This window comes from Sceloporus undulatus, chromosome 2 (assembly GCF_019175285.1).
Source record: "Sceloporus undulatus isolate JIND9_A2432 ecotype Alabama chromosome 2, SceUnd_v1.1, whole genome shotgun sequence".
Lineage (NCBI taxonomy): Eukaryota > Metazoa > Chordata > Lepidosauria > Squamata > Phrynosomatidae > Sceloporus > Sceloporus undulatus.
This window is the reverse complement of record NC_056523.1, coordinates 43,365,068-43,386,652: the sequence shown is the minus strand read 5'-3', so window position 1 is coordinate 43,386,652 and position 21,585 is coordinate 43,365,068. Positions and strand designations below refer to the sequence as shown.

Sequence of the window (21,585 nt, the reverse complement as noted above, 5' to 3'; positions counted from 1 at the left end):
GCCCCTGGAGTTAAACAAAGCAGGCTGTCCTATCCAATGTGCAAATTCTACTTTGGAAAAATAGACAAGGTCTGCCTCCCCACTTCTACTGTGCAAATTCTTAGAATTTTTTTATTACCTTGGAGTAATCAAAGAAGGTTGAATGTGATTCCTTCCTTAAGAGAAGTCTCCTTGGGAATGACCTTTGGAATAAAACAAAAGGTGACTCAGATTTGGTGGCCAAACATTCTGTTCATCCTTTCCTACTGCTGACACATCAACATCCCTAAAGCTAAGTCATAGGTCCATTACCTGATTGATTTGCCCAGCTTGGTTCCTGAAGCCTTCTAACTACTAGTCTTCTTTGGCTTTGGCTTGTTCTCCTGTTGAAATTCTCTATTATTTCTTAGCCCCTTTGCTTGCTTCTTGTCCCACTTTGAATATACCTTCCTTGTATTTTCATAAGGAAGCTCTCCCTTTTATTTTCATGAACAATGGAAACATTGTGGGCAAATAAATCAGATAATGGACCAAAGATATAGCTTTAGGGATGATGTGAGCAATGTAAGACAGAGTTAATGAAACATTTGTCTACTTGCAGAACCTTCTACAAACTTTTATTCCTTCTCATTTTATGGATCCCAGAATCTCTGGCTTTTTATTTCACTCGTTTTCAATATCTAGCTCTCTCCTGAGCACAGTCCCTTCTGACCTGTTGTCCTTGGGGTGTGTTATTCTACAGTTCCCTGATAGATGAAGCAAGTTGTTTTTCAGCACATCTGGGGGGCTGGAGAGGATTGCCGTAGAGGCTGTCTTTCTTTTTTCTCATAAAACCTTTCCACGGTACCTTTGTCTCCATTAATTTTGCTTAGCTTTACTAATTTACTGTATTCATAATGTGTACAGTTAACCTCTCTCACTCCCGCTGTTCTTCCTTTTCTGACCTAGATCTGTTGTTAATTTAGTGATGGTGTACCACCAAGCCATGATTTAATAGTTACAAGTAATTAATAATAGTGCATAGCTGCACCTAATCGGGATCTTTAGGAAGTACAACATCAGTCCACATTGTGTCTCTTTCAAATAAACTGTTATAAATGAGAATAAACTAGGGTGGATGTTCATATTTTCATTGCGACCAAAGTCAAACATGCAGGAACATGTAAGCATATGCAAATATTAGCTTACCATGACCTCAACCTGCATATAAATCTAAGCGGAAGTTCTATTTAATTCTTAATCTAAAAATGTTATATATTCAGATTATTTTTTTCCAAACTTACACTTCAGGGCCACTCCAGAGAGACTGCCAGTCTAGTGTAAGTGGACTTAATGGATTTATTGGACACTTCCAAATCAGCATTGCCGTCTAGTATGGGGGTGAATTCAAGTAATGACTGGCAGCAGCGGGTGGGTATCAGTTATCAAATTGCAGGACAAAGGTTTAGTTCTCGTTCAAGGAAGATGTGATATGTACATGCAGTACTGTTTTTTTTATTCTTTCTCTCAAAGGTAAGAAAGAAAGTTTCATTTCTGCACGTTTAGTCCTGTTGTCTTTTCCTCAGAGGCAGTACCATAACACCTAGTTGTTGGCTGCCAATCTTTACTGGCCTACTACTGTATTACCTTTCTCCATTAATAACAATAGCATTCAGCCTCCTTGTAGTCATTTGGGCTGACCTTTTAATCTTCTTAATAATTGGAACAATATTGTGACATCACAGCAACATAACCAGTGGTGATGGGCTGTGGCAGCATTAGGCCTTTCTAGCATTTCAACAATGAGAGAAGTAGTAACACACATTAAAGTTTGTCCCCCCATGCCCCCCCTCTCTTTTTTGAAAGCTCTGGATCTTTCTTACAGACAGGCAAAACTCACTGTCCAGAATCCTGTTAGTGACATACCTGCATGTCAGTGTGGTTTTGCATATGCACATGTCTATTCATGCTGTAATGGTTTGAGTGCTGTACTGCAACTCTGGAGACCAGGGTTTGACTCCCAGCTTGGCCACTGGAAACCCATTGGGTGACCTTGGACAAGTCACATGCTGTCAGCCTCAGAGGGAGGCAATTACAAAACTCCACTGAACAAATCATGGCAAGAAAACCCCATGATAGGTTCACCTTAAGGTCACCAGAAGTTGGAAATGACTTAATGACACACAACAACATGTCTGCTCTTGGACAGGGCACAGGGAGCTATTCTCTACCCCTTTTGCACCATTCAACAGCCCACCACCACATATTTAAGCCCTGGTGGGGGCTTCTGCTTATTAATAAGAAAGGGAGTGGAGAAAAAGGAACAGCAGTTCTGATAACTCCTCCTTGGAGACCAGACCAGATGCATTTTCATAGTCAGAACTGCCTTCCTTCTCTGTTCCACCCACCACTCCTGGGGATTGAAAGCTCCTGGGCCTGGGAGAGGACCCCAAACTGCACAGTGGAGCTTTATTTTCCACCTGGCTGATATAGGATCTCGGCTTGTATCTTACAGTCCATCTAATTGTGGTCTACTTTTCAACCTCTATTAAGGCTCTGCTTTGCTAGTTTATTGTCATGCAGTGTATGAAGACAGAAAGATAACAGCCTGGATGCTGTTAATTATAATGATTTCACTGTGTTATCTAACAGTTGTCTTTTCTGATACTACAGTGGACCTCAGTTAAGCCCTCTGTGCCCCATGTCCACAAGGATATGATGGGAGTATTAAGAGATCATTTCTGTAAAGTTTAGCTGTAGTCTCATTAATTCAAGGGTGAGTGGACATATCCTCACCAGAGTATTGTGTGAGGCTCAGTACTTCATATCTTTCACATTCAATTCTTGGAAATGTTGGAGTGGTTCTTTATATGTAGTTTACTTAATTCTGTTTGTCCACATTTTTTCTTTTTCAAATAAATCCTGTCCTCTTAAATCCTGTTACTTAATGTCTCTGTCAGGGTTTTTACTGGCCAAAAGCCTTTAGAAAAGTGACCTGTTTATTTATATCTACCTTTGAACTACAGACTGATCACTTAGAGATAAATGACTGGTATGTGAATTCCATCTGTCATTCAGTTTAAATAAAAGACCTGAAGGAAAACAAATAAACTCTTTATTGTGTTGTGACATTTCAGGGCAGCCTAACTAACTGCATGTGTTGGGTGGGTAGGTGTGAGAGAGAAAGAGAAAGAGGGAGGGAGACAGAACAAATGGGGTGATTGAATTTGCTATGTATATATGATTTGCTGTGTATAGGCATAGTATGAATGCACACACATAAACTTATCATTTGGCATGAGAGCTTAGTATGGAAATAGTATATAGTATGATGTATCCTGTTGTTACTGACAAGTTCAGCCATGATGGCATTTGTAGTTTGGGTTTTGTAGTGGCATCACCAGAATACCTTGTCTTATTTTTTTTTAAAGTGTGCTAAGTAAAATTACATTATGAGGCTCTTAGTTACATATCATGATGTTGTAACATTACAGCAATAAGGAATAAGGATATAATAAAAAAATCATCACAGTACTCATACATTTCAGTAAACGTAAACCAACAGTCTGAATATTCCATAAGTCTATTTGTAAATTGCAGTAATATATCACTCTTTCAAATGTTGCAAGCATTGTTAAGTCTTCCAACTATTGAATCACAGGTGGGGATGTGTTATCTCTCCAATACTGGAGTATTAGTAGTCAAGAGGGCACAAATGATCCATTTCTGCTGACCACGTGTTACGCTCCAAGGCATGGGTAAATAGTTTAAAATAAGATGTACATCACTAAATACCAAAAAACTTTCTAGTACCAAATTTATTTGTGTAATTACTTACTTCCAGAATGAGGCAACTATGGGACATTCCCAAAACATATGGGTTAGAAACATTAATAGTATTATACCTCCAACAGTTAGTCAGTTTAGCAGTATCTTGTGTAATAAGTCTTCTCTTCAGGGACTCCCAGCATTGACAAGATTTTTGTGTTGGATAGCAAGATAAGGATCCTGACAGTAGTTTCCCAGGCTGTCCCTTTTTATTATTGGGCTATTGGGCTATAGTTGTTAAATTACGGCTTTGTTGGATGAATTCTGCCATTCCCTTTGAACATTCATTCACTCATTTTATTTTTATCCCACTTCCCCCCTACAACCAGGACATAAGGTAGCCTGAAAATGCAGTGTAGATAAGATCTCCATGCAGGAGATTTAAAATGTAATTAAATTATTAGCAAGATCAAAATCAACAAAAATTGAGGAGGGGGGTAAGCAGTTAAAAAGACATGCTTAAGAGCCTCCCTCCCCACTTTTAAAGCAAGTTCTGCAAAGCCTATAGGAATAGAAAAGTTTTGCTTACCTTCAGAAGGACATCAGAAGGAGCCTATCTAGCATCTCTCACACGGGAGTTCCAGAGCCTAGGGCCAGCTACCAGAACAATGTGAATTTTCTCCTAGAGAATACTTTATAGAGTAGGTGTTCAGATCAGAGAGTGTTCCTTCTTTGCAAGGTTATGAGTCCTCAAATTTGCAGGGCTTGGGAGGGGGAGAAAAGAAAAATCTGTTTAGAAAAGAAGCAGGCATGCCATTTAAGGAGACAAAACCAATTGAGAGTAATGCTGTTTCATTTTGTGTGGAATTTGTTTCTTTCCCAAGCTCTGTGCCCCTTAAGTCCTCTCCCCAGGAGAGGAGATTATGATGGGGAAGAGAAATACTTTCTACTTCTGTATTACATACTGTATATGGTCCCATGTTTTTACCACAGCCTATCAGGAGAATGCGGTTGTTCAGATCATTGGCTTGGTATGAGTTTGGGAAGAGATGCCTTAGGCCCTACATTGATGGGGATATTTCTTGTTCTTTGTCGTGGTCTCTCTGCCTCAGATATTAGGGTTTTTGCGCCTGCGCAGAGACTCCATTGGGAAGTTCAAAAGCTGAGCAGATTGGCAGGGTAGCCTCGCCCACTCCCATGTACTGAGCATGCCCAAGCCCACCAGTATAGCTCCAGCTTCAGTTCTCTTTCATTTGCCGCAAGAGTAACTTCATCTTGATCGCTCTTGAGCTGTGTACTCTCATGTATGGTTAAAATTTGCTTTTATATATATATCTTCAGTTTCCTTTTTCTTCATTCTTGTTGTTATGATCTAACCCAAAAAGAAGTAGGGTTTTTTTTCCCCCATCAGGATTCCTGCCCAGCTGGGCACTACCTTTTTCTGCCTCTTACCGCCTCTACTTCTCTTGTTAAATTTTGTGTCTCCTGTTGTAGTAAAATAGTGTTCACAGACAGGCACTCTTGGTGTCTTTTTTTTTGGGGGGGGGGAGCCACGTTGTCAAGTGCTGTTCAGCCTGCTGTTCTTTTACAACACAGACTCTTTGGAATAGGGCTCAACATCTCAAAGGTTTTTGTTGGGAGCAGTCTCTGTTGGTGGCTGAATGTGCAACCAATCATTGCATCACTTCACACAGGTTCAAGATGATGACTCTGCAATCCATACTTCCTTTTCTTCGTCAAGGAGATTGGTTCGCTTCTAACGATTTGAAAGATGCTTATTTTCATATTGCAATTCAGACTCAACATAAAAAAAGACCTTCGTTTTGCCATCGACTGAGATCTTTATCAATATACCTTCTTACCCTTCGGCCTTTCTACCACCCTCAGAGTCTTCACAAAGTGCACGGCGGTGGTGAACTCACACCTTCATGTCCAAGAGTTAAAGATCTTCCCTTACCTAGTCAACTGGCTGTTGGTGTCATCCTCCCACACCCAACTTTTCAAAGATGTTCACTATACTCTATCTCTCCTCACAGACCTTGGTTTTACTATCAACCCTTCCAAGCCCATTCTGGAACTGGTCAGGGTGATAGAGTACATAGAAGCATCTCCGGACTCTCTCATGGCTTGTGCCTTCCTTCCCACAAGGAGGTCCGAGTCGCTTTGGTCTCACATTCAAACCATCTTTCATCTCTCCCATCCATCAGTGAGTGGTATTCAGTGGCTCCTGGGCCTCATGGCATCGATCACAGCTGTCATGAACCTGGCGCACATGAAATTCAGGCCTCTACAGAACTGGTTCATGTTGGTGTTCAACCATCCTTCTGACCGACAGTCCAAGAGATTAACCCTACCAATGGGAGTACAGGCCTCAGTCGATTGGTAGACCATCCCTCAGAACGTTCTGGGAGTGATGCCATTCCACAGCCCTCAAGGATTTTCAGTGCACAGTGACAGCACTTTGATCTTACTTTAATTGCCATGGCTGTGTCCTGAGGAATCCAGGGATTTGTAGTTTGGTGGTGCAGTATTGCTTTTTAGCAGATAATAGCATGTATATCATGAAACTACAAATCCCAGGATTCCATAGGAAGCAGCCATGGCAATTAAAGTGAAATCAATGTGCTGTCACTGCGGACTGCAAATGAGAAGATTCTCTTTCTAGTGTGAAAGAGATGTAGAAAATAAGCCATAGTTATTAACATGGTATCAAAGTGCTGTTACTGTGCACTGTGACTGAGACCTTCCTCTTTCTTCAGATACAGGTTTATTTCCATCCATTCTGCATCTTGTATTGCCCCACTCCATGATAAAGAAACTCAAAGTCATACTTAGGGCTTGCAGATCCCACCTTGCCATTTTCATATATAATATTGCAGTTATACAGAATGGAAGAAATAAGAAACAGGGTTAACTTTTGACATATTTACCACCTCTTTCCCCAAAATACCAACAGAATTGAATTCCCGCCACTGTAATAAAACAATGTTTGTACAGTACTTGAAAGGAGGTTCCATTAAGGGGATAATGTTGTGTAATGAAGTATGTGGCCTGAAGAGGTTACAGCTCAGATGCTCCAATAATGTATTACTATATATTAATCCTGCTTCAGAATGTACAGTGCTCACTTTAATTCATGCTTTGCTGCCAAAATGCTTTTCACTCCTCTTATCTTCCTCTTTGCATAATTAATGAAGCTGAGGATTTAATCCAAAAAACCTGCTAATTGTTATCTGTGCTTTGGAAGCAGAAGTTATTCCCTTTGTAATCTCTGCACATACAGATTGCACATAGTTGCGTAGGCACAGGAGAGTGACCTTTGCAGAGTCAGAGAAATGAGAGTACTTTTTTGCCAGTTATTTTTCTTCCAGCAGCAAATCCAAGAATGGGCACCTTTAGTGTTGGTTTTGCTGGAGATCCTTCTCAGATTTTCAGTCATTCTTTTGGGATCGGGGCTTTGTACAATGTTAGACTACAGGGAACCCTATTGAGGTAGCATGCTAATAGCATCACATTTTGTACATTGCTGGAGGGACAGAGATTCTGTATGGTGTGTTGTGATATGAAGTGCCAAACACTGCATTAGAGTTTGAGAACTATATGCAGCTCTAGAAATACTTCACATTTAGCAGACCACATTCATGCAATATTATGTGCAACCACTTAAAACAGGGGTAAGCAATTGTGACCTGCAACACACATTGCCCTTCACTATTAGCTATGCTATCTGCTAGGGGTTGTAGACATCTAGAAGGCCAAATTTACCCACTCCTGACTCAAAAACTATAGGTGAGAGAAAGTTACCAATCCTGTGGAAAGCAAGAAGACTCTTTTTCACCTACCTATCTGCCTAGCCAGAGTCATGTGTATGTTGCATTTCTGAGGAAGCACAAAACAATTTAGGAATATAATAGTGGGCACAGCATTTCCTAGTTGTCTTAAGTTTCTGGCTAAAATTCCAACTTTGGCATAGTCAAGGTTCACATCCTCTTTCAGCCTTGAAGCTGACATTGGGTTACCCACACTCACTCAGTCTAACCTACCTTAAATGGGTATTCTGAAAGTAAAATTGATCTCATGATCTCTTAAGGTGGACTACAAAGTTAATAAAGGCATGTAGGTGTTTTCATTCATTTCACTCTCTCAACCTGGTTCCCTCACACCTCTTATCATGTTGAGAAAGACTGTTCACTAGTCCTGTCATTTGTAAAAATAGGCAAAGTTACTGTATGAGTAATAACCAGTGAAACACTGAAGCTAGATAAAGTCAGTAGTTTTATTTAGATAAATTTTTCAGTACAATTCCTAGAGAAATTAACAGTATGAAAATTCAGTTTAAATTTCCCATATGGCTAATAATAATAATAATAATAATAATAATAATAATAATAATCCTAGCCAGATGGTTAAAATGGCACCTCTTTTGTCTGAGGACCAGTTTTCCTTGTCATTTTAGAATCCTTTGCAATCTCTTCTTAGCATATTAACGATGATGCTTTTTTTTCAAGCAATTTTGAAATCAAGGAACGTGTTGATTTGGCAATAGTGAAAGCCAGTACTAAAATCTGAAATCATTCATGTTTTCCTGCCAAAGTGTTTTTATGGAAGATTTTCTTTTCCATCCACTAGAATATTGCCATAGTATGGCCATTCCACTCTAGTAGAATGGGTGATGTTTAAGCTTTTGAGATCTAGAATCCCAAGATCCAAAACTAGAACTGACAGAAATGGGTTGACATAACACATAGAACCAATTCAAAGGGCCCTTCTGCGTGTCTCTCAGCCTAGGAATTTGTTTTTAGTACCAGAATTGAGCTCAAAATGCTTTCATATAAAAATCCATCTCAAGATTCTTTCAAGCTTAATTTGTTTTAGTAGTCTAATTTCTGGATGTGGAAATTCTGGAGGAGGCAAGATGGCGCCGGTGTGATAGGAGGTGTTTTTAATGAGCTCCGAAGTTCTCTGTTTGTTTTATTATTTCTACTTGATTATTTGGTTATTTTTGTTTTGAAAGTTACTTCTCAGCGACGTGTAATATTGGTCGTTGCTGCTCTTCCAGTGTTTGGTGAAATTACTGATATGGGCAACAAAAAACGCTTTAGAACAAGCCCTGATACAAACAAGCATAACAAAGCTTCCAAACAGCTTAAAATCGATGACTTACTTGTTAATGAGGAAACTGTGAGTATTCCAACTACATCGGCAAACTCAAACTTGGAGTTTACAATTCCAACTGCTAACAACTTTCTTGTGTTGGGAAAAGAAAATGAGCCTTTATCTGAACTTTTAGTATCTCCAGGGAGTGAGCCGGCTAACATTCATGAAGGGGTGTCCTTGGAATTAAATGAGTCTGTATGAGAGAAACTGCCAGATACTGAGAAGGAACAACTCACAAACCAAAACAAGTTAAATCCTCCTGATTTCGTGACAAAACAATGCCTTTTAACAGCTCATACTGTTATTTCAATTTATGAGCGCTTAGGGAAAATTGTTAATCAGGTAGAGCTTCTCAAACATTCTTTCGAGACTTTCATGCAGAAGCAATTAGTGGCAAAAGAGAATTTAGATTATGTCAACAGAGAAATATCTAGTAAAGTGAGGATTCCCACTATCAACAACCCCAGAGGCAGTCTACCAGTAACTTCTAAGGAGATGGGGGAAAGAAACCACAGCAGGGTTCTACAAGTAAACCAAGTTATGTTGCAAATTGCTTATAACAGTATAAACAACGGCAGATGGAGGTCCAATGGAACCATTAGATCTTCGCTGAGCCAACTTCTACAGGTGCCCTCCTACGACATTGATATCCTTGCTGTGGAATGGCTTCCTAATATATCAGCTCATAAGCGAATCTTGTTAACTTTTGAACAATCTACAATTCCTCTCATGTTGTTGAAAATGAAACCCTTTTTATTCAAATTCCAAATAATTCCAGCACAGGTTTTTTCGTGATCAAATTATATCTCCTCTGTTCCCTAATAAGCATGGTAGTGGGGGACTTGCAGATCAAAGTAATGCCCACTTGACAATTCCTAAAGGAATCCCTAAAGGGACCTTGAGTAAGACCACACCGAAGCTCAATTCAGTTAAAACTTTCAACAGTACGGCAGAGAGGCAACCCACAGAGAAACAGGCCACAGATTCAAGCGACTTAATAATTAATATAGAACAACATGACATCACATCCAGAGTGGACGACCTCAAAAATATGCTGCTTACTACAAAAGATTTGGCCATACCACTGTGGAATTCAATAACTACTGCTGAGGTCCCTGATGTTGAGAGGGCTTTAGATATGAGTTCTATTGATGCTCTCTTATCAATGAATAAAAAGGACCTTACAACTATAATTCCAGTACAACCTTTGGAACCTAAGAGAGTTAACACTGTACCCTCTCTGCATGAAGCATCCAACAAACAAAAGGATCCAGCTCAAACAGAACTTTTGAACATTGGTGATGACATGGACTTTACACCAGCTTGACAACTAAGCTTATTATGTTGGAATATCATGGGCTGGGGAAATAAGTCCCATGACGCAGATTTTGCAAATTACCTTCAAACTTTTAAAATTCTATGTTTACAAGAGACATGGGCTCTTGAAACTAATTTGCCATCTCTTTATGGATTTCAAGCATTTTCTGTTCCCGCAGTTAAAAGTTGTACAAGAGGCCGTGGTAGTGGTGGTCTCACAATATTCATATCTGTTGATTTGCAAGCTGAGATTCAACCAATAACTAGTGCTTTTCCACACTGTATACAAGTGCTTGTCATCAAGAGCATGTGTTTTGGTTCCTTAATTTGTATAAATGTTTACTTTCCCCCTAACTTAGCAAAGAACGTAGGTCCTAATAGTATTTGGGATAGCTTATCTGAAACCATATTTTCTTTGGAGAGTCAATATCCCTCTACAAGGCTTTTACTCTGTGGAGACTTTAATGCTAGAATTGGAAATGACTCAAGGCAGGTGGAGAGTACTAACCAAGGATCAACTGCTTATATTGTACCTGTCCCTAGGGTCTCAAAAGATATAATTACCAACAAAGCTGGCTTAAAGCTTATAGAAGTTCTTTCTTTGCATGGCTTGCAGTGCCTTAATGGAACCCATTATGATCTGACATCGGGTCCTTATACTTATGTTACCAACAGGGGAACAAGTATATAATAGTATCTGCAAATCTGGTTCCTGATATTTGTAGATTTGAAGTTATTAATCGTGTTGAAAGTGATCATTTCCCATTGTCATTATTATTTAATACTGGGTCATTTCACCCCCCTTGTACTCCCCAAAATTTAAATTTAAATCTAAATGGAATTCATATGGGAGAACAGAGAATACGGTGGTCAATTAATTTGGGCATTTCAGTCCATCAGATGCTGGAGAGTATTACCTTTAAGTCCCTACAATCAGCTATTTTAAATTCCACTTCAGATATTTTACATATTTTCCAAACCATCATTCAAATGCTTAGGCCCAAGTTGGTGAGTAACAAACAATTTAATCCCAACACGGTAGTAACTAACAGATGGTTTGATTTGGAATGTCGAAGTGCTCGGAAAGCACTGATGAAGTGCTCTCAGCAGGCACTTAGAAACAACGATAATATCTCTCCTGACATCTTAGCTTCTATGCGGTCATCCTATAAGGCACTCTTAAAACACAAAAAAGATGAATATATTAGAACACAATGGAAACAACGAGTACAAGCTGTTACAGAAAAGAACGAGAAACAGTTTTGGGATATTACTGCTTCTGGCATGAATAGGATTAGACCGGTTATTGTTGGGCATATCACATCACAACAATGGTATAGCCATTTTAGTAAACTCTATGGAGCTACAAATGCAGAGCATCACTCTTTTTTTGTTTTAAAAACTACCTATCTGCCTCAATGGCCCCCGGTTTCAGAGTCAGAGATAAAAAAGCTGATTGCAGCTCTGGCATTGGATAAAGCCCCAGGAGAAAATATGATGCCCCCAGAAATATATAAAAACTTTTCTGAATGGTGGGCTCCAATATTGGCTAAGGTGTTTACCCAAATCAATAATACTGGGATAACTCCAGTAGGCTGGAAACAGAGCGTAGTTGTCCCCATATATAAGAAGGGAGATAAGCAAGATCCTAATAACTATCGACCCATAAGCCTTCTGGACGTTGATTCTAAGCTATACAGTAGATATTTATTAAATAGACTGGAGGATTGGGAATTTAATAACCAGATTATTTCATAGAATCATAGAATCATAGAGTTGGAAGAGACCACTAGGGCCATCCAGTCCAACCCCCTGCCATGCAGGAAATCCAAATCAAAGCATCCCTGACAGATGGCCATCCAGCCTCTGTTTAAAGACCTCCAAGGAAGGAGACTCTATCACCCTCCGAGGGAGTGCATTCCACTGTCGAACAGCCCTTACTGTCAGGAAGTTCCTCCTAATGTTCAGGTGGAATCTCTTTTCCTGCAACTTGCATCCATTGTTCCGGGTCCTGTTCTCTGGAGCAGCAGAAAACAAGCTTGCTCCCTCTTCAATATGACATCCCTTCAAATATTTAAACAGGGCGATCATATCACCTCTTAACCTTCTTTTCTCCAGGCTAAACATCCCCAGCTCCCTAAGTCGTTCCTCATAGGGCATGGTTTCCAAACCTTTCACCATTTTTGTCGCCCTCCTTTGGACACGCTCCAGTTTCTCAATGTCCTTTCTGAATTGTGGCGCCCAGAACTGGACACAATATTCTAGGTGGGGCCTGACCAGAGCAGAATACAGTGGCACTATTACTTCTCTTGATCTAGACACTATACTTCTATTGATGCAGCCTAAAATAGCATTGGCCTTTTTAGCTGCCGCATCACACTGTTGACTCATGTTCAACTTGTGGTCTACTTGGACTCCTAGATCCCTTTCACACGTAGTTTCATTCAGCCAGGTGTCACCCATCCTATATCTGTGCATTTTATTTTTCCGCCCTAAGTGCAATACCTTACATTTCTCCGTGTTGAATTTCATTTTGTTAGCTTTGGCCCAGCTTTCTAGTCTATTCAGGTCATTTTGAATCTTGATCCTGTCCTCTGGGGTATTAGCTATTCCCCCTAATTTGGTATCATCTGCAAATTTGATAAGTATGCTTCCAATTCTGTCATCCAGGTCATTGATAAAGATGTTGAATAGCACTGGGCCCAGGACAGAGCCCTGTGGGACCCCACTGGTCACTTCTCTCCAGGATGAAAAGGAGCCATTGTTGAGCACCCTTTGGGTTCGGCCGGTCAACCAATTACAGATCCATTTAACAGTTCCTTTGTCTAGCCCACATTTTACAAGCTTGTTTGCAAGAATGTCATGGGGAACTTTGTCAAAGGCCTTACTGAAATCAAGATATACTATATCCACAGCATTCCCTTCATCTACCCAGCTGGTAATTTTATCAAAGAAAGAGATCAGGTTTGTCTGGCATGACTTGTTTCTCTGAAACCCATGTTGACTTTTTGTGATTATGGCATTGCCTTCTAGATGTTCACAGACTCTCTGTTTAATGATCTGCTCCAGAATCTTTCCTAGTACTGATGTCAGACTAACTGGACGATAATTGTTGGGATCCTCTTTTTTCCCCTTTTTGAAGATGGGGACAACGTTTGCCCTCCTCCAGTCTGCTGGGATCTCTCCTGTTCTCCAGGAGTTTTCAAAGATTATTGCCAATGGCTCCGATATTACATTTGCCAGTTCTTTTAATACCCTTGGATGGAGTTCATCTGGTCCCGGAGACTTAAATTCATTTAGATTAATAAGGTGTTCCTCTACTATCTCTTTACTTATTCTGTACTGAAATGCCCCATCCTGTCCTCTGCTCCATTATCCTCAGGTTGAGCACCCTTTTCCTTTTCTGAGAAGACTGAGGCAAAGAAGGTGTGGAGTAATTCTGCCTTTTCTCTGTCTTCTGTTAGCATTTTGCCATCTTCTCCATGCAGTGGCCCTACCGTTTCCTTCTTCTTCCTTTTGCTGTGGACATATCCAAAAAAGCCCTTTTTATTGTTCTTAACCTCTCTAGCAAGCCTGAGTTCATTCTGCGCTTTAGCTTTTCTGACTTTACCCCTACACATGCCTGCTATTTCTTTGAATTCCTTTTTTGTGATTTCCCCCTTTTTCCATTTCTTATACATCTTCCGTTTCAAATTTAGCTCGGTTGAAAGTTCCTTAGTCATCCATCCTGGTTTCTTGAGACACCTCCCGTTTTTCTTTCTCACTGGAACTGTTTGAAATTGTGCCTTCAGTATCTCCCTTTTGAGAAAGTCCCATCTGTCCTGAACTCCTTTATCTTTTAGTATTTCTGACCATGGAATTGCCCTCAATACTTCTCTAAGTTTACTGAAATCCGCTCTCCTAAAGTCTAGGATGCGTGTCTGACTATGCCTGGCTTCTCCTTTCCACTGTATTACAAACTCCAGGAGAACATGGTCACTTCCACCTAATGATCCCACCACTTGCACCCCATTAACCCCATTATCCTGAACAAGCTGGATTCAGGGAAGGCCAGAGTACTATTGACCATTGTCTGACTCTTTATTATTTAGCCCAGAAAGGAATCGAAGGCACTACAAAACATCTATTTGTTGCCTTTATTGATCTAGCAGCAGCTTTTGATTCAATTGACAGAAACTTGTTATGACATAAACTGGCCAATACTAATATAGATAACCGCTTATTGTTTCTGATCAAGGAACTTTATACCAATACAACAGCAAGGATAAGAGTTGGTACCTCTGGTTCACTAACTGATCCTATTCCTACAAATAAAGGAGTTAAACAAGGATGCCTTTTGGCACCAACACTTTTTAATTTATATTTGAATGACATCATCCCAGCACTTTCTGGCCCAGAATTTTTTCCACCTACACTTGGATCAAAAAAGATCTCTATTCTGTTATATGCTGATGACATGGTTTTAATTTCACTTACACGTATAGGTCTGAGAAGGTTACTTTCCAAACTAGAGGCATTTTGTTCCAAGGAAAAGCTTGTTATCAACTATAATAAAACAAAGGTAATGGTTTTTGGGAAAAGACACTCTGATTTTCATTGTTCTATTAACGGTCATCAGATTGAACAATGCAGAGAATTTAAGTATCTCGGCATTTACTTCACAGAAAACCTCTCTTGGAAGTCCCACATAGAAGCTAGTAGAGCAGTAGCTGTGAGATCAATTGGAGCAATCCTTAGATTCTATAATCAGGCAGGGGGTCATCTAGTTGCACCTGCTGTAAAAATATTTCAGAGTAAAGTTATAACCCAGATTCTTTATGGCGCTGCTGTGTGGGGTTGGGATGATTCCCAATTGGTCAAACTGGAGGCCATCCAGAATACGTTTCTCAGGAAATTGCTCCTACTCCCACCTGGCATGCCTGCAGCCTTGGTCCGGGCTGAGGTTGGCCTCCCTTCCATTAGAGCTCGCATTCATTTTACTTTACTTAATTACTGGAGATCTGTTAAAGATTCTACGGTTAAGGTTTTTCCTAAGTTGTGTTTCCAATATTTATCAAGCTGCAAAGTCTGGAGCTCAAGACACCAGAGGCTGCTTGAATCATATCCTGCTCTAATTGAAAATTCTTCCAGTTGGAATTCAAGAGAGAAGCTCCGTGAATATATTTTTAACCATGATGTGCATCTGGATAGAATGGCTATTAACAATTCGAAATTTTCCAAATGGTTTAGATTATATAAATTAGACCATCAGATGGCTGTTTACCTAGGGAATCTTACATTCCTAAAGCTTAGACAGGCTTTTACTGCTCTTCGCTTTCAAACAATGCCCTCAGCCATGATTGATGGCAGATATTCACATACACCTAAGGATTCCCGTTTATGTATTTGTGGAGCCCCAGAAATCGAGGGTTTGCCTCATTATTTGTTTTCTTGCTCACTATATACTGGTCCAAGAACTAAATTTATGGGATCTATTCTGTCCAATTTACAGTCTAATACCATTTCTGAAAAGATTTATTATCTCTTGTCTGATATTGATTCTAAGGTAACTTATAAAGTTTCACTGTTTGCCTCAGCAGCAATCAAAATTCGGGCAAGGGCAATAGCAGACATTGCAGTTGATTGTCAGGGGGATGACCTTATCTAAACTTTGAAGTTGTTTTTTTAAAATGTTTTTAACGATTGTTAGGTGGATGATCTTATCCAAACCTTGAAGTGTTTTTTTTAACGTTGTCTTATTTAATTGACTGGAAGTATATTATGTATTAAATTTGGATGTTATTTGATGGAATATTTTATAATTCTGAATTGCTGTCATTGGTTTTATATTTTATCATGCAAATGGCCTTTGGCTTAAGCATTAATAAAGATTGATTGATTGATTGACCAAGCTCCCCAGTGGCACCCTAATATTGATGCGTGGTATATGGAGATGGTTCTGTTCTTTGCTTTATTGGTTCAATCCATTATCACCATTCCATCCTTGTTGTGGTGCTCTTAACAGTATGTTACAAGCTTATCCAGAGACAAAATAACATGCTGCTTGCAGCTTTGACATTAAAAAGCAACTATTAGAAACTGTAGTAGTCAGTTCTGTGCTGGGAACAGAGCTATTACACTGGACTGACATCTATTATTTTCTAGCTTAAAGCAGCCAGTTTATTTATCACAACTCAACCACTTTTCTGTCTCTGATACTTATACAACTGGTTTTCTTCTGCTATCTTTATATAGGTAACAATAATTGCTATCATTCTATCCACAGAAAGGACCCCCAACAGGGATTGACCGAGTAAAGAAAGGTGGATCATATATGTGCCATAAGGTAAAGCGAAGAGATTTCTATATAATTTTGAGTCTGTTATCAGTCTGATGTTAGTACATGCAGATTCTTATTTGGGTATGTGATAACTGGTAAATAAAATTGCACTGTATGGCATACATCTGAAGACAGTGGCTTTAGAAGTAATCTAGGGGTGGACAAATTGAAGTAATGATGAAACAATGAACTGTTAATTTAAGTTCCCATTTGTATTAACAGAGGTAAAACATTGGTTGCATGCTAATTTTAGCTTGATGGCAATTTAGCTGTCCCAATCTGACATACTTAAAGAGTGAGGAGTTTGGCAATCTTCTTTTTACTCCAGTGGCCAGCCCACACATCTGCTAGCATATCTTAGATCAGAAGTTTTCAAAGGATGTCAGAATGTTTCTCTAAGTCAGAGAAAAGCTACTAGTACCTCCACAAGTGGAACAAAGTCTCTAATTTGTTTGGCAGAATGAACTTTTTGTTGCCATCCAGATAAAATGGAGAAGGAGGAAACAACCCACTAAGGACTACCAGGTTATATTCAGAGAGAAATGAAGTCATGTGGAAACAAAAATGATGAGCAGAAAAAATAGAAGGCCCCCCAATGGCTGGCTGCCACAGTGCTCTCTAAAAGTACAAATGTGGACACATACTATGATTTGGACTTGTTGGTCCAATGTATCCTGGCATACTTAGCACACAAACAGAAACAGGGAGGAGCTTTTCTTTCCTCCCAATCTTTTTTCTGGGAGGCTGATCTAGAGTGAACTAGTGTGTTGCTGGAAATGAAGAGTAGGCCAGCACTGAATGGGGCAGCTATTTGAGATGTGGATGTGTACATATGAATTTGGAAACCATCTACCTCTATTGGCTGGTCCAAGATAACCTGCACTGCCTTTATAAAAAGATGTGGATCTTTTTAATAGCTGGTTATGAATTTGTCACCCTTACTACAATGCCAGCAGAGCTGGGAATATAAGAGAAACTAGGTAGGTATCCAACTAACAATTGCCTATACATCTCCTATCACCTTGGGCTTTCAACAGGGAGTAATTAAGGATGCCGGGGACATCATTTCTGTAATATTCCTAATTTCCTCTACATTCCATTAATAGGCCCATTGTCATCATAGAAATGGTTGTGAAGCTATATCAGAGATTACATTCCCAGAGAGTTCTTTTTCTTTTTCATTGATGGTCTTCTTTGGACTACAGCACTTATTTTTCAGACTCTTTCATTTTCTGAACCCTGCATTGTTAATGACACGTTAGCTATTCAAAATCAAGGCTGTGTTTACTATATAACACACTGGGTAATTAAGTGCCGAAAGAGCTATGCAATTAAACTGAAACCTCAGTTGACCTTGCAGTCATTCACATTGGACATCAGAATCCATTTTAACCTGTGTGGAAATCAAGAAAGCAATATGAGTTAAGACAATAACAAATCTTACCTAGAACCTTTGCTAAGGGGTTGGTTTTGTTTTTGAGTGCTCTTGCCAGGCTGAAAAAGTTACTCTAGATAGGAATATAAACCTTTTCACCCACAATGATTACATTTTAGTATTGATGCCTATCAAACAGTCTGTATCAGGATTATTTTTGTTATAACTGAATTATCCTCATTTGACAGAAAAAATGCCTTATGGTGGAACCTGAGTACAAAGTCAAGATAGTGAAAGAGTGGACTTATTGTAGAATCATAGAGTTGAAAGAAACCACAAGAGCCATCCAGTCCAACCCCCTGCCATGCAGGAAATCTCAATCAAAGCATCCCCGACAGATGGCCATCCAGTCTTTGTTTAAAGACCTCCAAAGAAGGAGACTCCACCACACTCCAAGGGAGTGTGTTCCACTGTTGTGCTCTTATGTGGTAAAAGTTTCCTGGTAATTCTAAAACTTATTGAAATTAGAGAGAAGTTAACTGCTTGAAAATATAAATAAATGCAATGTACATTCTTAGGAACCAGTAATTCTTGAAGAATATTTGTAACAGGAAATGCACATTTCCCTACATCCATTTTCCTAAATTTTAATATAACGCAAAACAGATTTTTTTACAAAAAGCTCTTATGCAAAGCAAAACAATGTCTCAATTTTATCTATTCTAATTAAGTATTAATATTATTGTGTATTTTCCATCCTGGGTAGCTCAGTGGTTCTGTTTGTTCTACCCTTTAACATTTATAATATATTACATTCCCATCCTCCACGAGAACCTCACATTTTCTATACTCAGATCACATGCTGTACACTATTTTATTTTCAGGTGAAATCAATGTCACACATTAATTAGTAGACTGAGTCAATTAAAAACAAAATAACAGTTTTCTTTAGAGATGAGTAATATGGCCCAATTTAAAGTCTACTGAAGACAAAATAGACTTTCTTTTAAAGGATAAGTAAAACAGTCTTCAATATAAATACAGAGTTTTACCAATTTCTGTTCTTCTCTATGGTATTGATACAGGTAAGCTACCTGCAGCTAAATATACTCCAGATATGAATGAATGTTTCAGCTTACACTGGGTTGGCTTAGAAATATTTTGAGTAGGAATGTAAATCCATGATTATTTCTTGCTTGCATGTGATTACTGTATATATTTATGTATAAGCCTAGAAATTTTGGTCCGAAAACTGACCCAAAAAACCTGGGTCGACGTATCCACAGGTCAGTGTAAATACTGTACTTTAACTCTTATTTTTAAAATGGAACCATCCCCTGGTGAAAGGCAAGAGCGTACTCTATCATGGAAGTACTGATATCCCCTCCATTCTCTCATCTATTCAATCTTTAGTATGAGCAGTTATGCTTGCCAGAATTTTCTAAGTTCTTTGGCATTGTTTTCCTTTCCTTCATCCTTTAGATCCTTTGTTACATGCCCCTAAGTTTTACCCTCGACTTATCCATGGCTCACATCAAAATCCATAGTTTTGTCCTCGACATATACATGAGGTCGACTTATAGTCGAGTATATACAGTAATTAGCTCCTACTTTGTTCCTTTGCAGTATTCTCCCTATATTTGAACATCCTGAAATGTTGCAAAGAACTAGAGAAATACATGTAGAGGATTTTGCACCAATATTGTTTTCTGAGTGGAAGAGAAGTTTTTCTGTGTAGGAAACCCTTTTTCTCTGCAGAACAAAGGATTTTCAACAAAGGGCCCATGCGTGATCTTTGCAGAATGATTACTCTGCAGTACTTCAGCACATCGAATAGCAAGAAAAAACTGAGCAAAATCTTTAGTGGTCTATTATCTTTCCCAACATTTTTTAACCTGGGAAAGAATGATTATGAATACTTCCCATATCTAAACTTGAGTGATTATTTCCCAGATCAGAACTGCTAACCTTAATCAGTCTCCTTTAACATCCTCCAAGCACCATCTTGACCTCATTGCCTTCTACTATATCTTACAATTTTATAAAGGCAGTTTAAACTCATGGTTTCTGGAGAACATTTCTGGCCTTCACAAGCATGAGGCTGCAGTTTGAGGAGAAATGGCCTCAATAGGTGCTGCCTTATTTATTGCTCTTGTTTTATGGATACTGCCAAAAATGTCTCAACTCTACATCCAGTAGTGGGCATATTGAAACACATGGGCTTCCTGTAGATTCTGTACAACTCAAGAACAGGATTATCAGCTTGAAGGTTAGAAGAAAGGGAGTGACAACTGCAGGCTTGTGGCTGTGAGTCCACCTCTGGGCATTAGGGAATAGAGTGAGGAGGATAGATTGAACCCTAGATGGCCAGAGGCAGAAGAAAGACAGAAAGATGATTCTCAGTAACAACACGAGCTAAGAAAGGTTTTCGGCAGCGATGGATATAAAATTAAAGTGACATGTATCTTGTAATGGATGGTGATCTTTTTTCTTTTGGTATGTCATTTTTAGCTCATCCTTGTTACATCATGCTAATTGAATCTCTACACTGATTGGCAATTTTCAGAATCCCAGGGCACTGCTGCGTGGTTCTTCCTTCAGGAAAGAGAGAAAGTTTTCACTCAGTTCATTAGAAATTCTTGTAGACATATGTCAAAATCTCTCTTTTCCAAATCATCTTCATTTAAAGGAAGGTCTTGGACCAGTCTTTAAACTGAGTTGAATCCAGAAGGAAAAAGAGTGCTGATGGCCAATTGGTGTAATAGGAAAAGTCATGTCAATGTCATGCATTCCAGCAATTGCTGACTATATTAATTTAATCAGTGAGATAAGGGAGTGTGTTTGGCTTTTATTTATGTGGTATCGCCCAAATGATGGAGAACTGTGTCTTATTTGGTATCTTCTACCTTCTTCCACAAATTATTTGGGTGGACATTGGCAAGTTAAATCCAATTATAGATTTGATCTACAAAGTGTGTCTGCACTGGAATGTTGTCATTAACAAAACATTTCAGGCTTCAGCACAGACAAAAAGACCAATTTCATTTAATAAGGTAAACATCTATTGGGGCTTACTGGCTGTAAGATGAATTATCAGGATGTGGTTGGTGTTTTTCTGGATGTGTTACCAGTGGTTTGTTTTTGTTCTATGAGCAGAAAACTAGTTTTTCTCCTCCCCAAAGTGAGTTAATTTTTGATGGGTATGGACATTTACAGTCTAATTGTGAATAACAGATGTTTTGAAGCAAAACTAGATTAAACACAGCTCAGTTCATTGAAACTATCAATACTGTGGAATTTAACATGTTAAAAATAAATACTTAAGACTGTTCATGAGCTTTATTCCAAGGTAGTGTGTTGTATCCAATTTTGATTTTGCAGAAAGCAGAAAATGCTTAATCTCACAATAGATAGAGCAGATGGTTTCCGTACGTCCTCTATTGCTGTGTTGTAGTTGCTGCTGTTGCTGTTGTGTGCCTCCATGTCATTTCTGACTTACAATGACCCTAAGGAGAAGCTCATAGGTTTTTCTAGTGCTGAAAGTGTGTGACTTATCCATGGTCACCCAGTGGGTTTCTGTGGCTGAGAGGGGATTCGAACCTTGATCTCCAGAGTTGTAGTCCAATGTTCAAACCACTACACCATACTGGCTCTCTCTAGTACAGTGGGCCCTTGGGATCTGCTAAGATTT

General features: G+C 39.1%; 1 protein-coding gene across 7 annotated transcripts in view; it reads left to right on the top strand.

Annotated features, from left to right (window-relative positions):
* The window catches only part of SUMF1 (sulfatase modifying factor 1), an 891,645-nt gene that overhangs the window by 859,805 nt on the left and 10,255 nt on the right, over nucleotides 1-21,585 (top strand). For 6 of the 7 annotated variants that reach the window (XR_006101837.1, XR_006101838.1, XM_042448634.1 and 3 more), the window contains one exon: nucleotides 16,466-16,525. The exons of the other annotated variant lie outside the window; for it this stretch is intronic. Coding sequence is in view for 4 of the 6 variants with exons in the window: in XM_042448634.1 (XP_042304568.1) it covers nucleotides 16,466-16,525 (60 nt within the window). In the remaining 2 variants the exon portion in view is untranslated. The remainder of the gene's footprint in view (nucleotides 1-16,465; nucleotides 16,526-21,585) is intronic. 7 annotated transcript variants of the gene reach the window in all.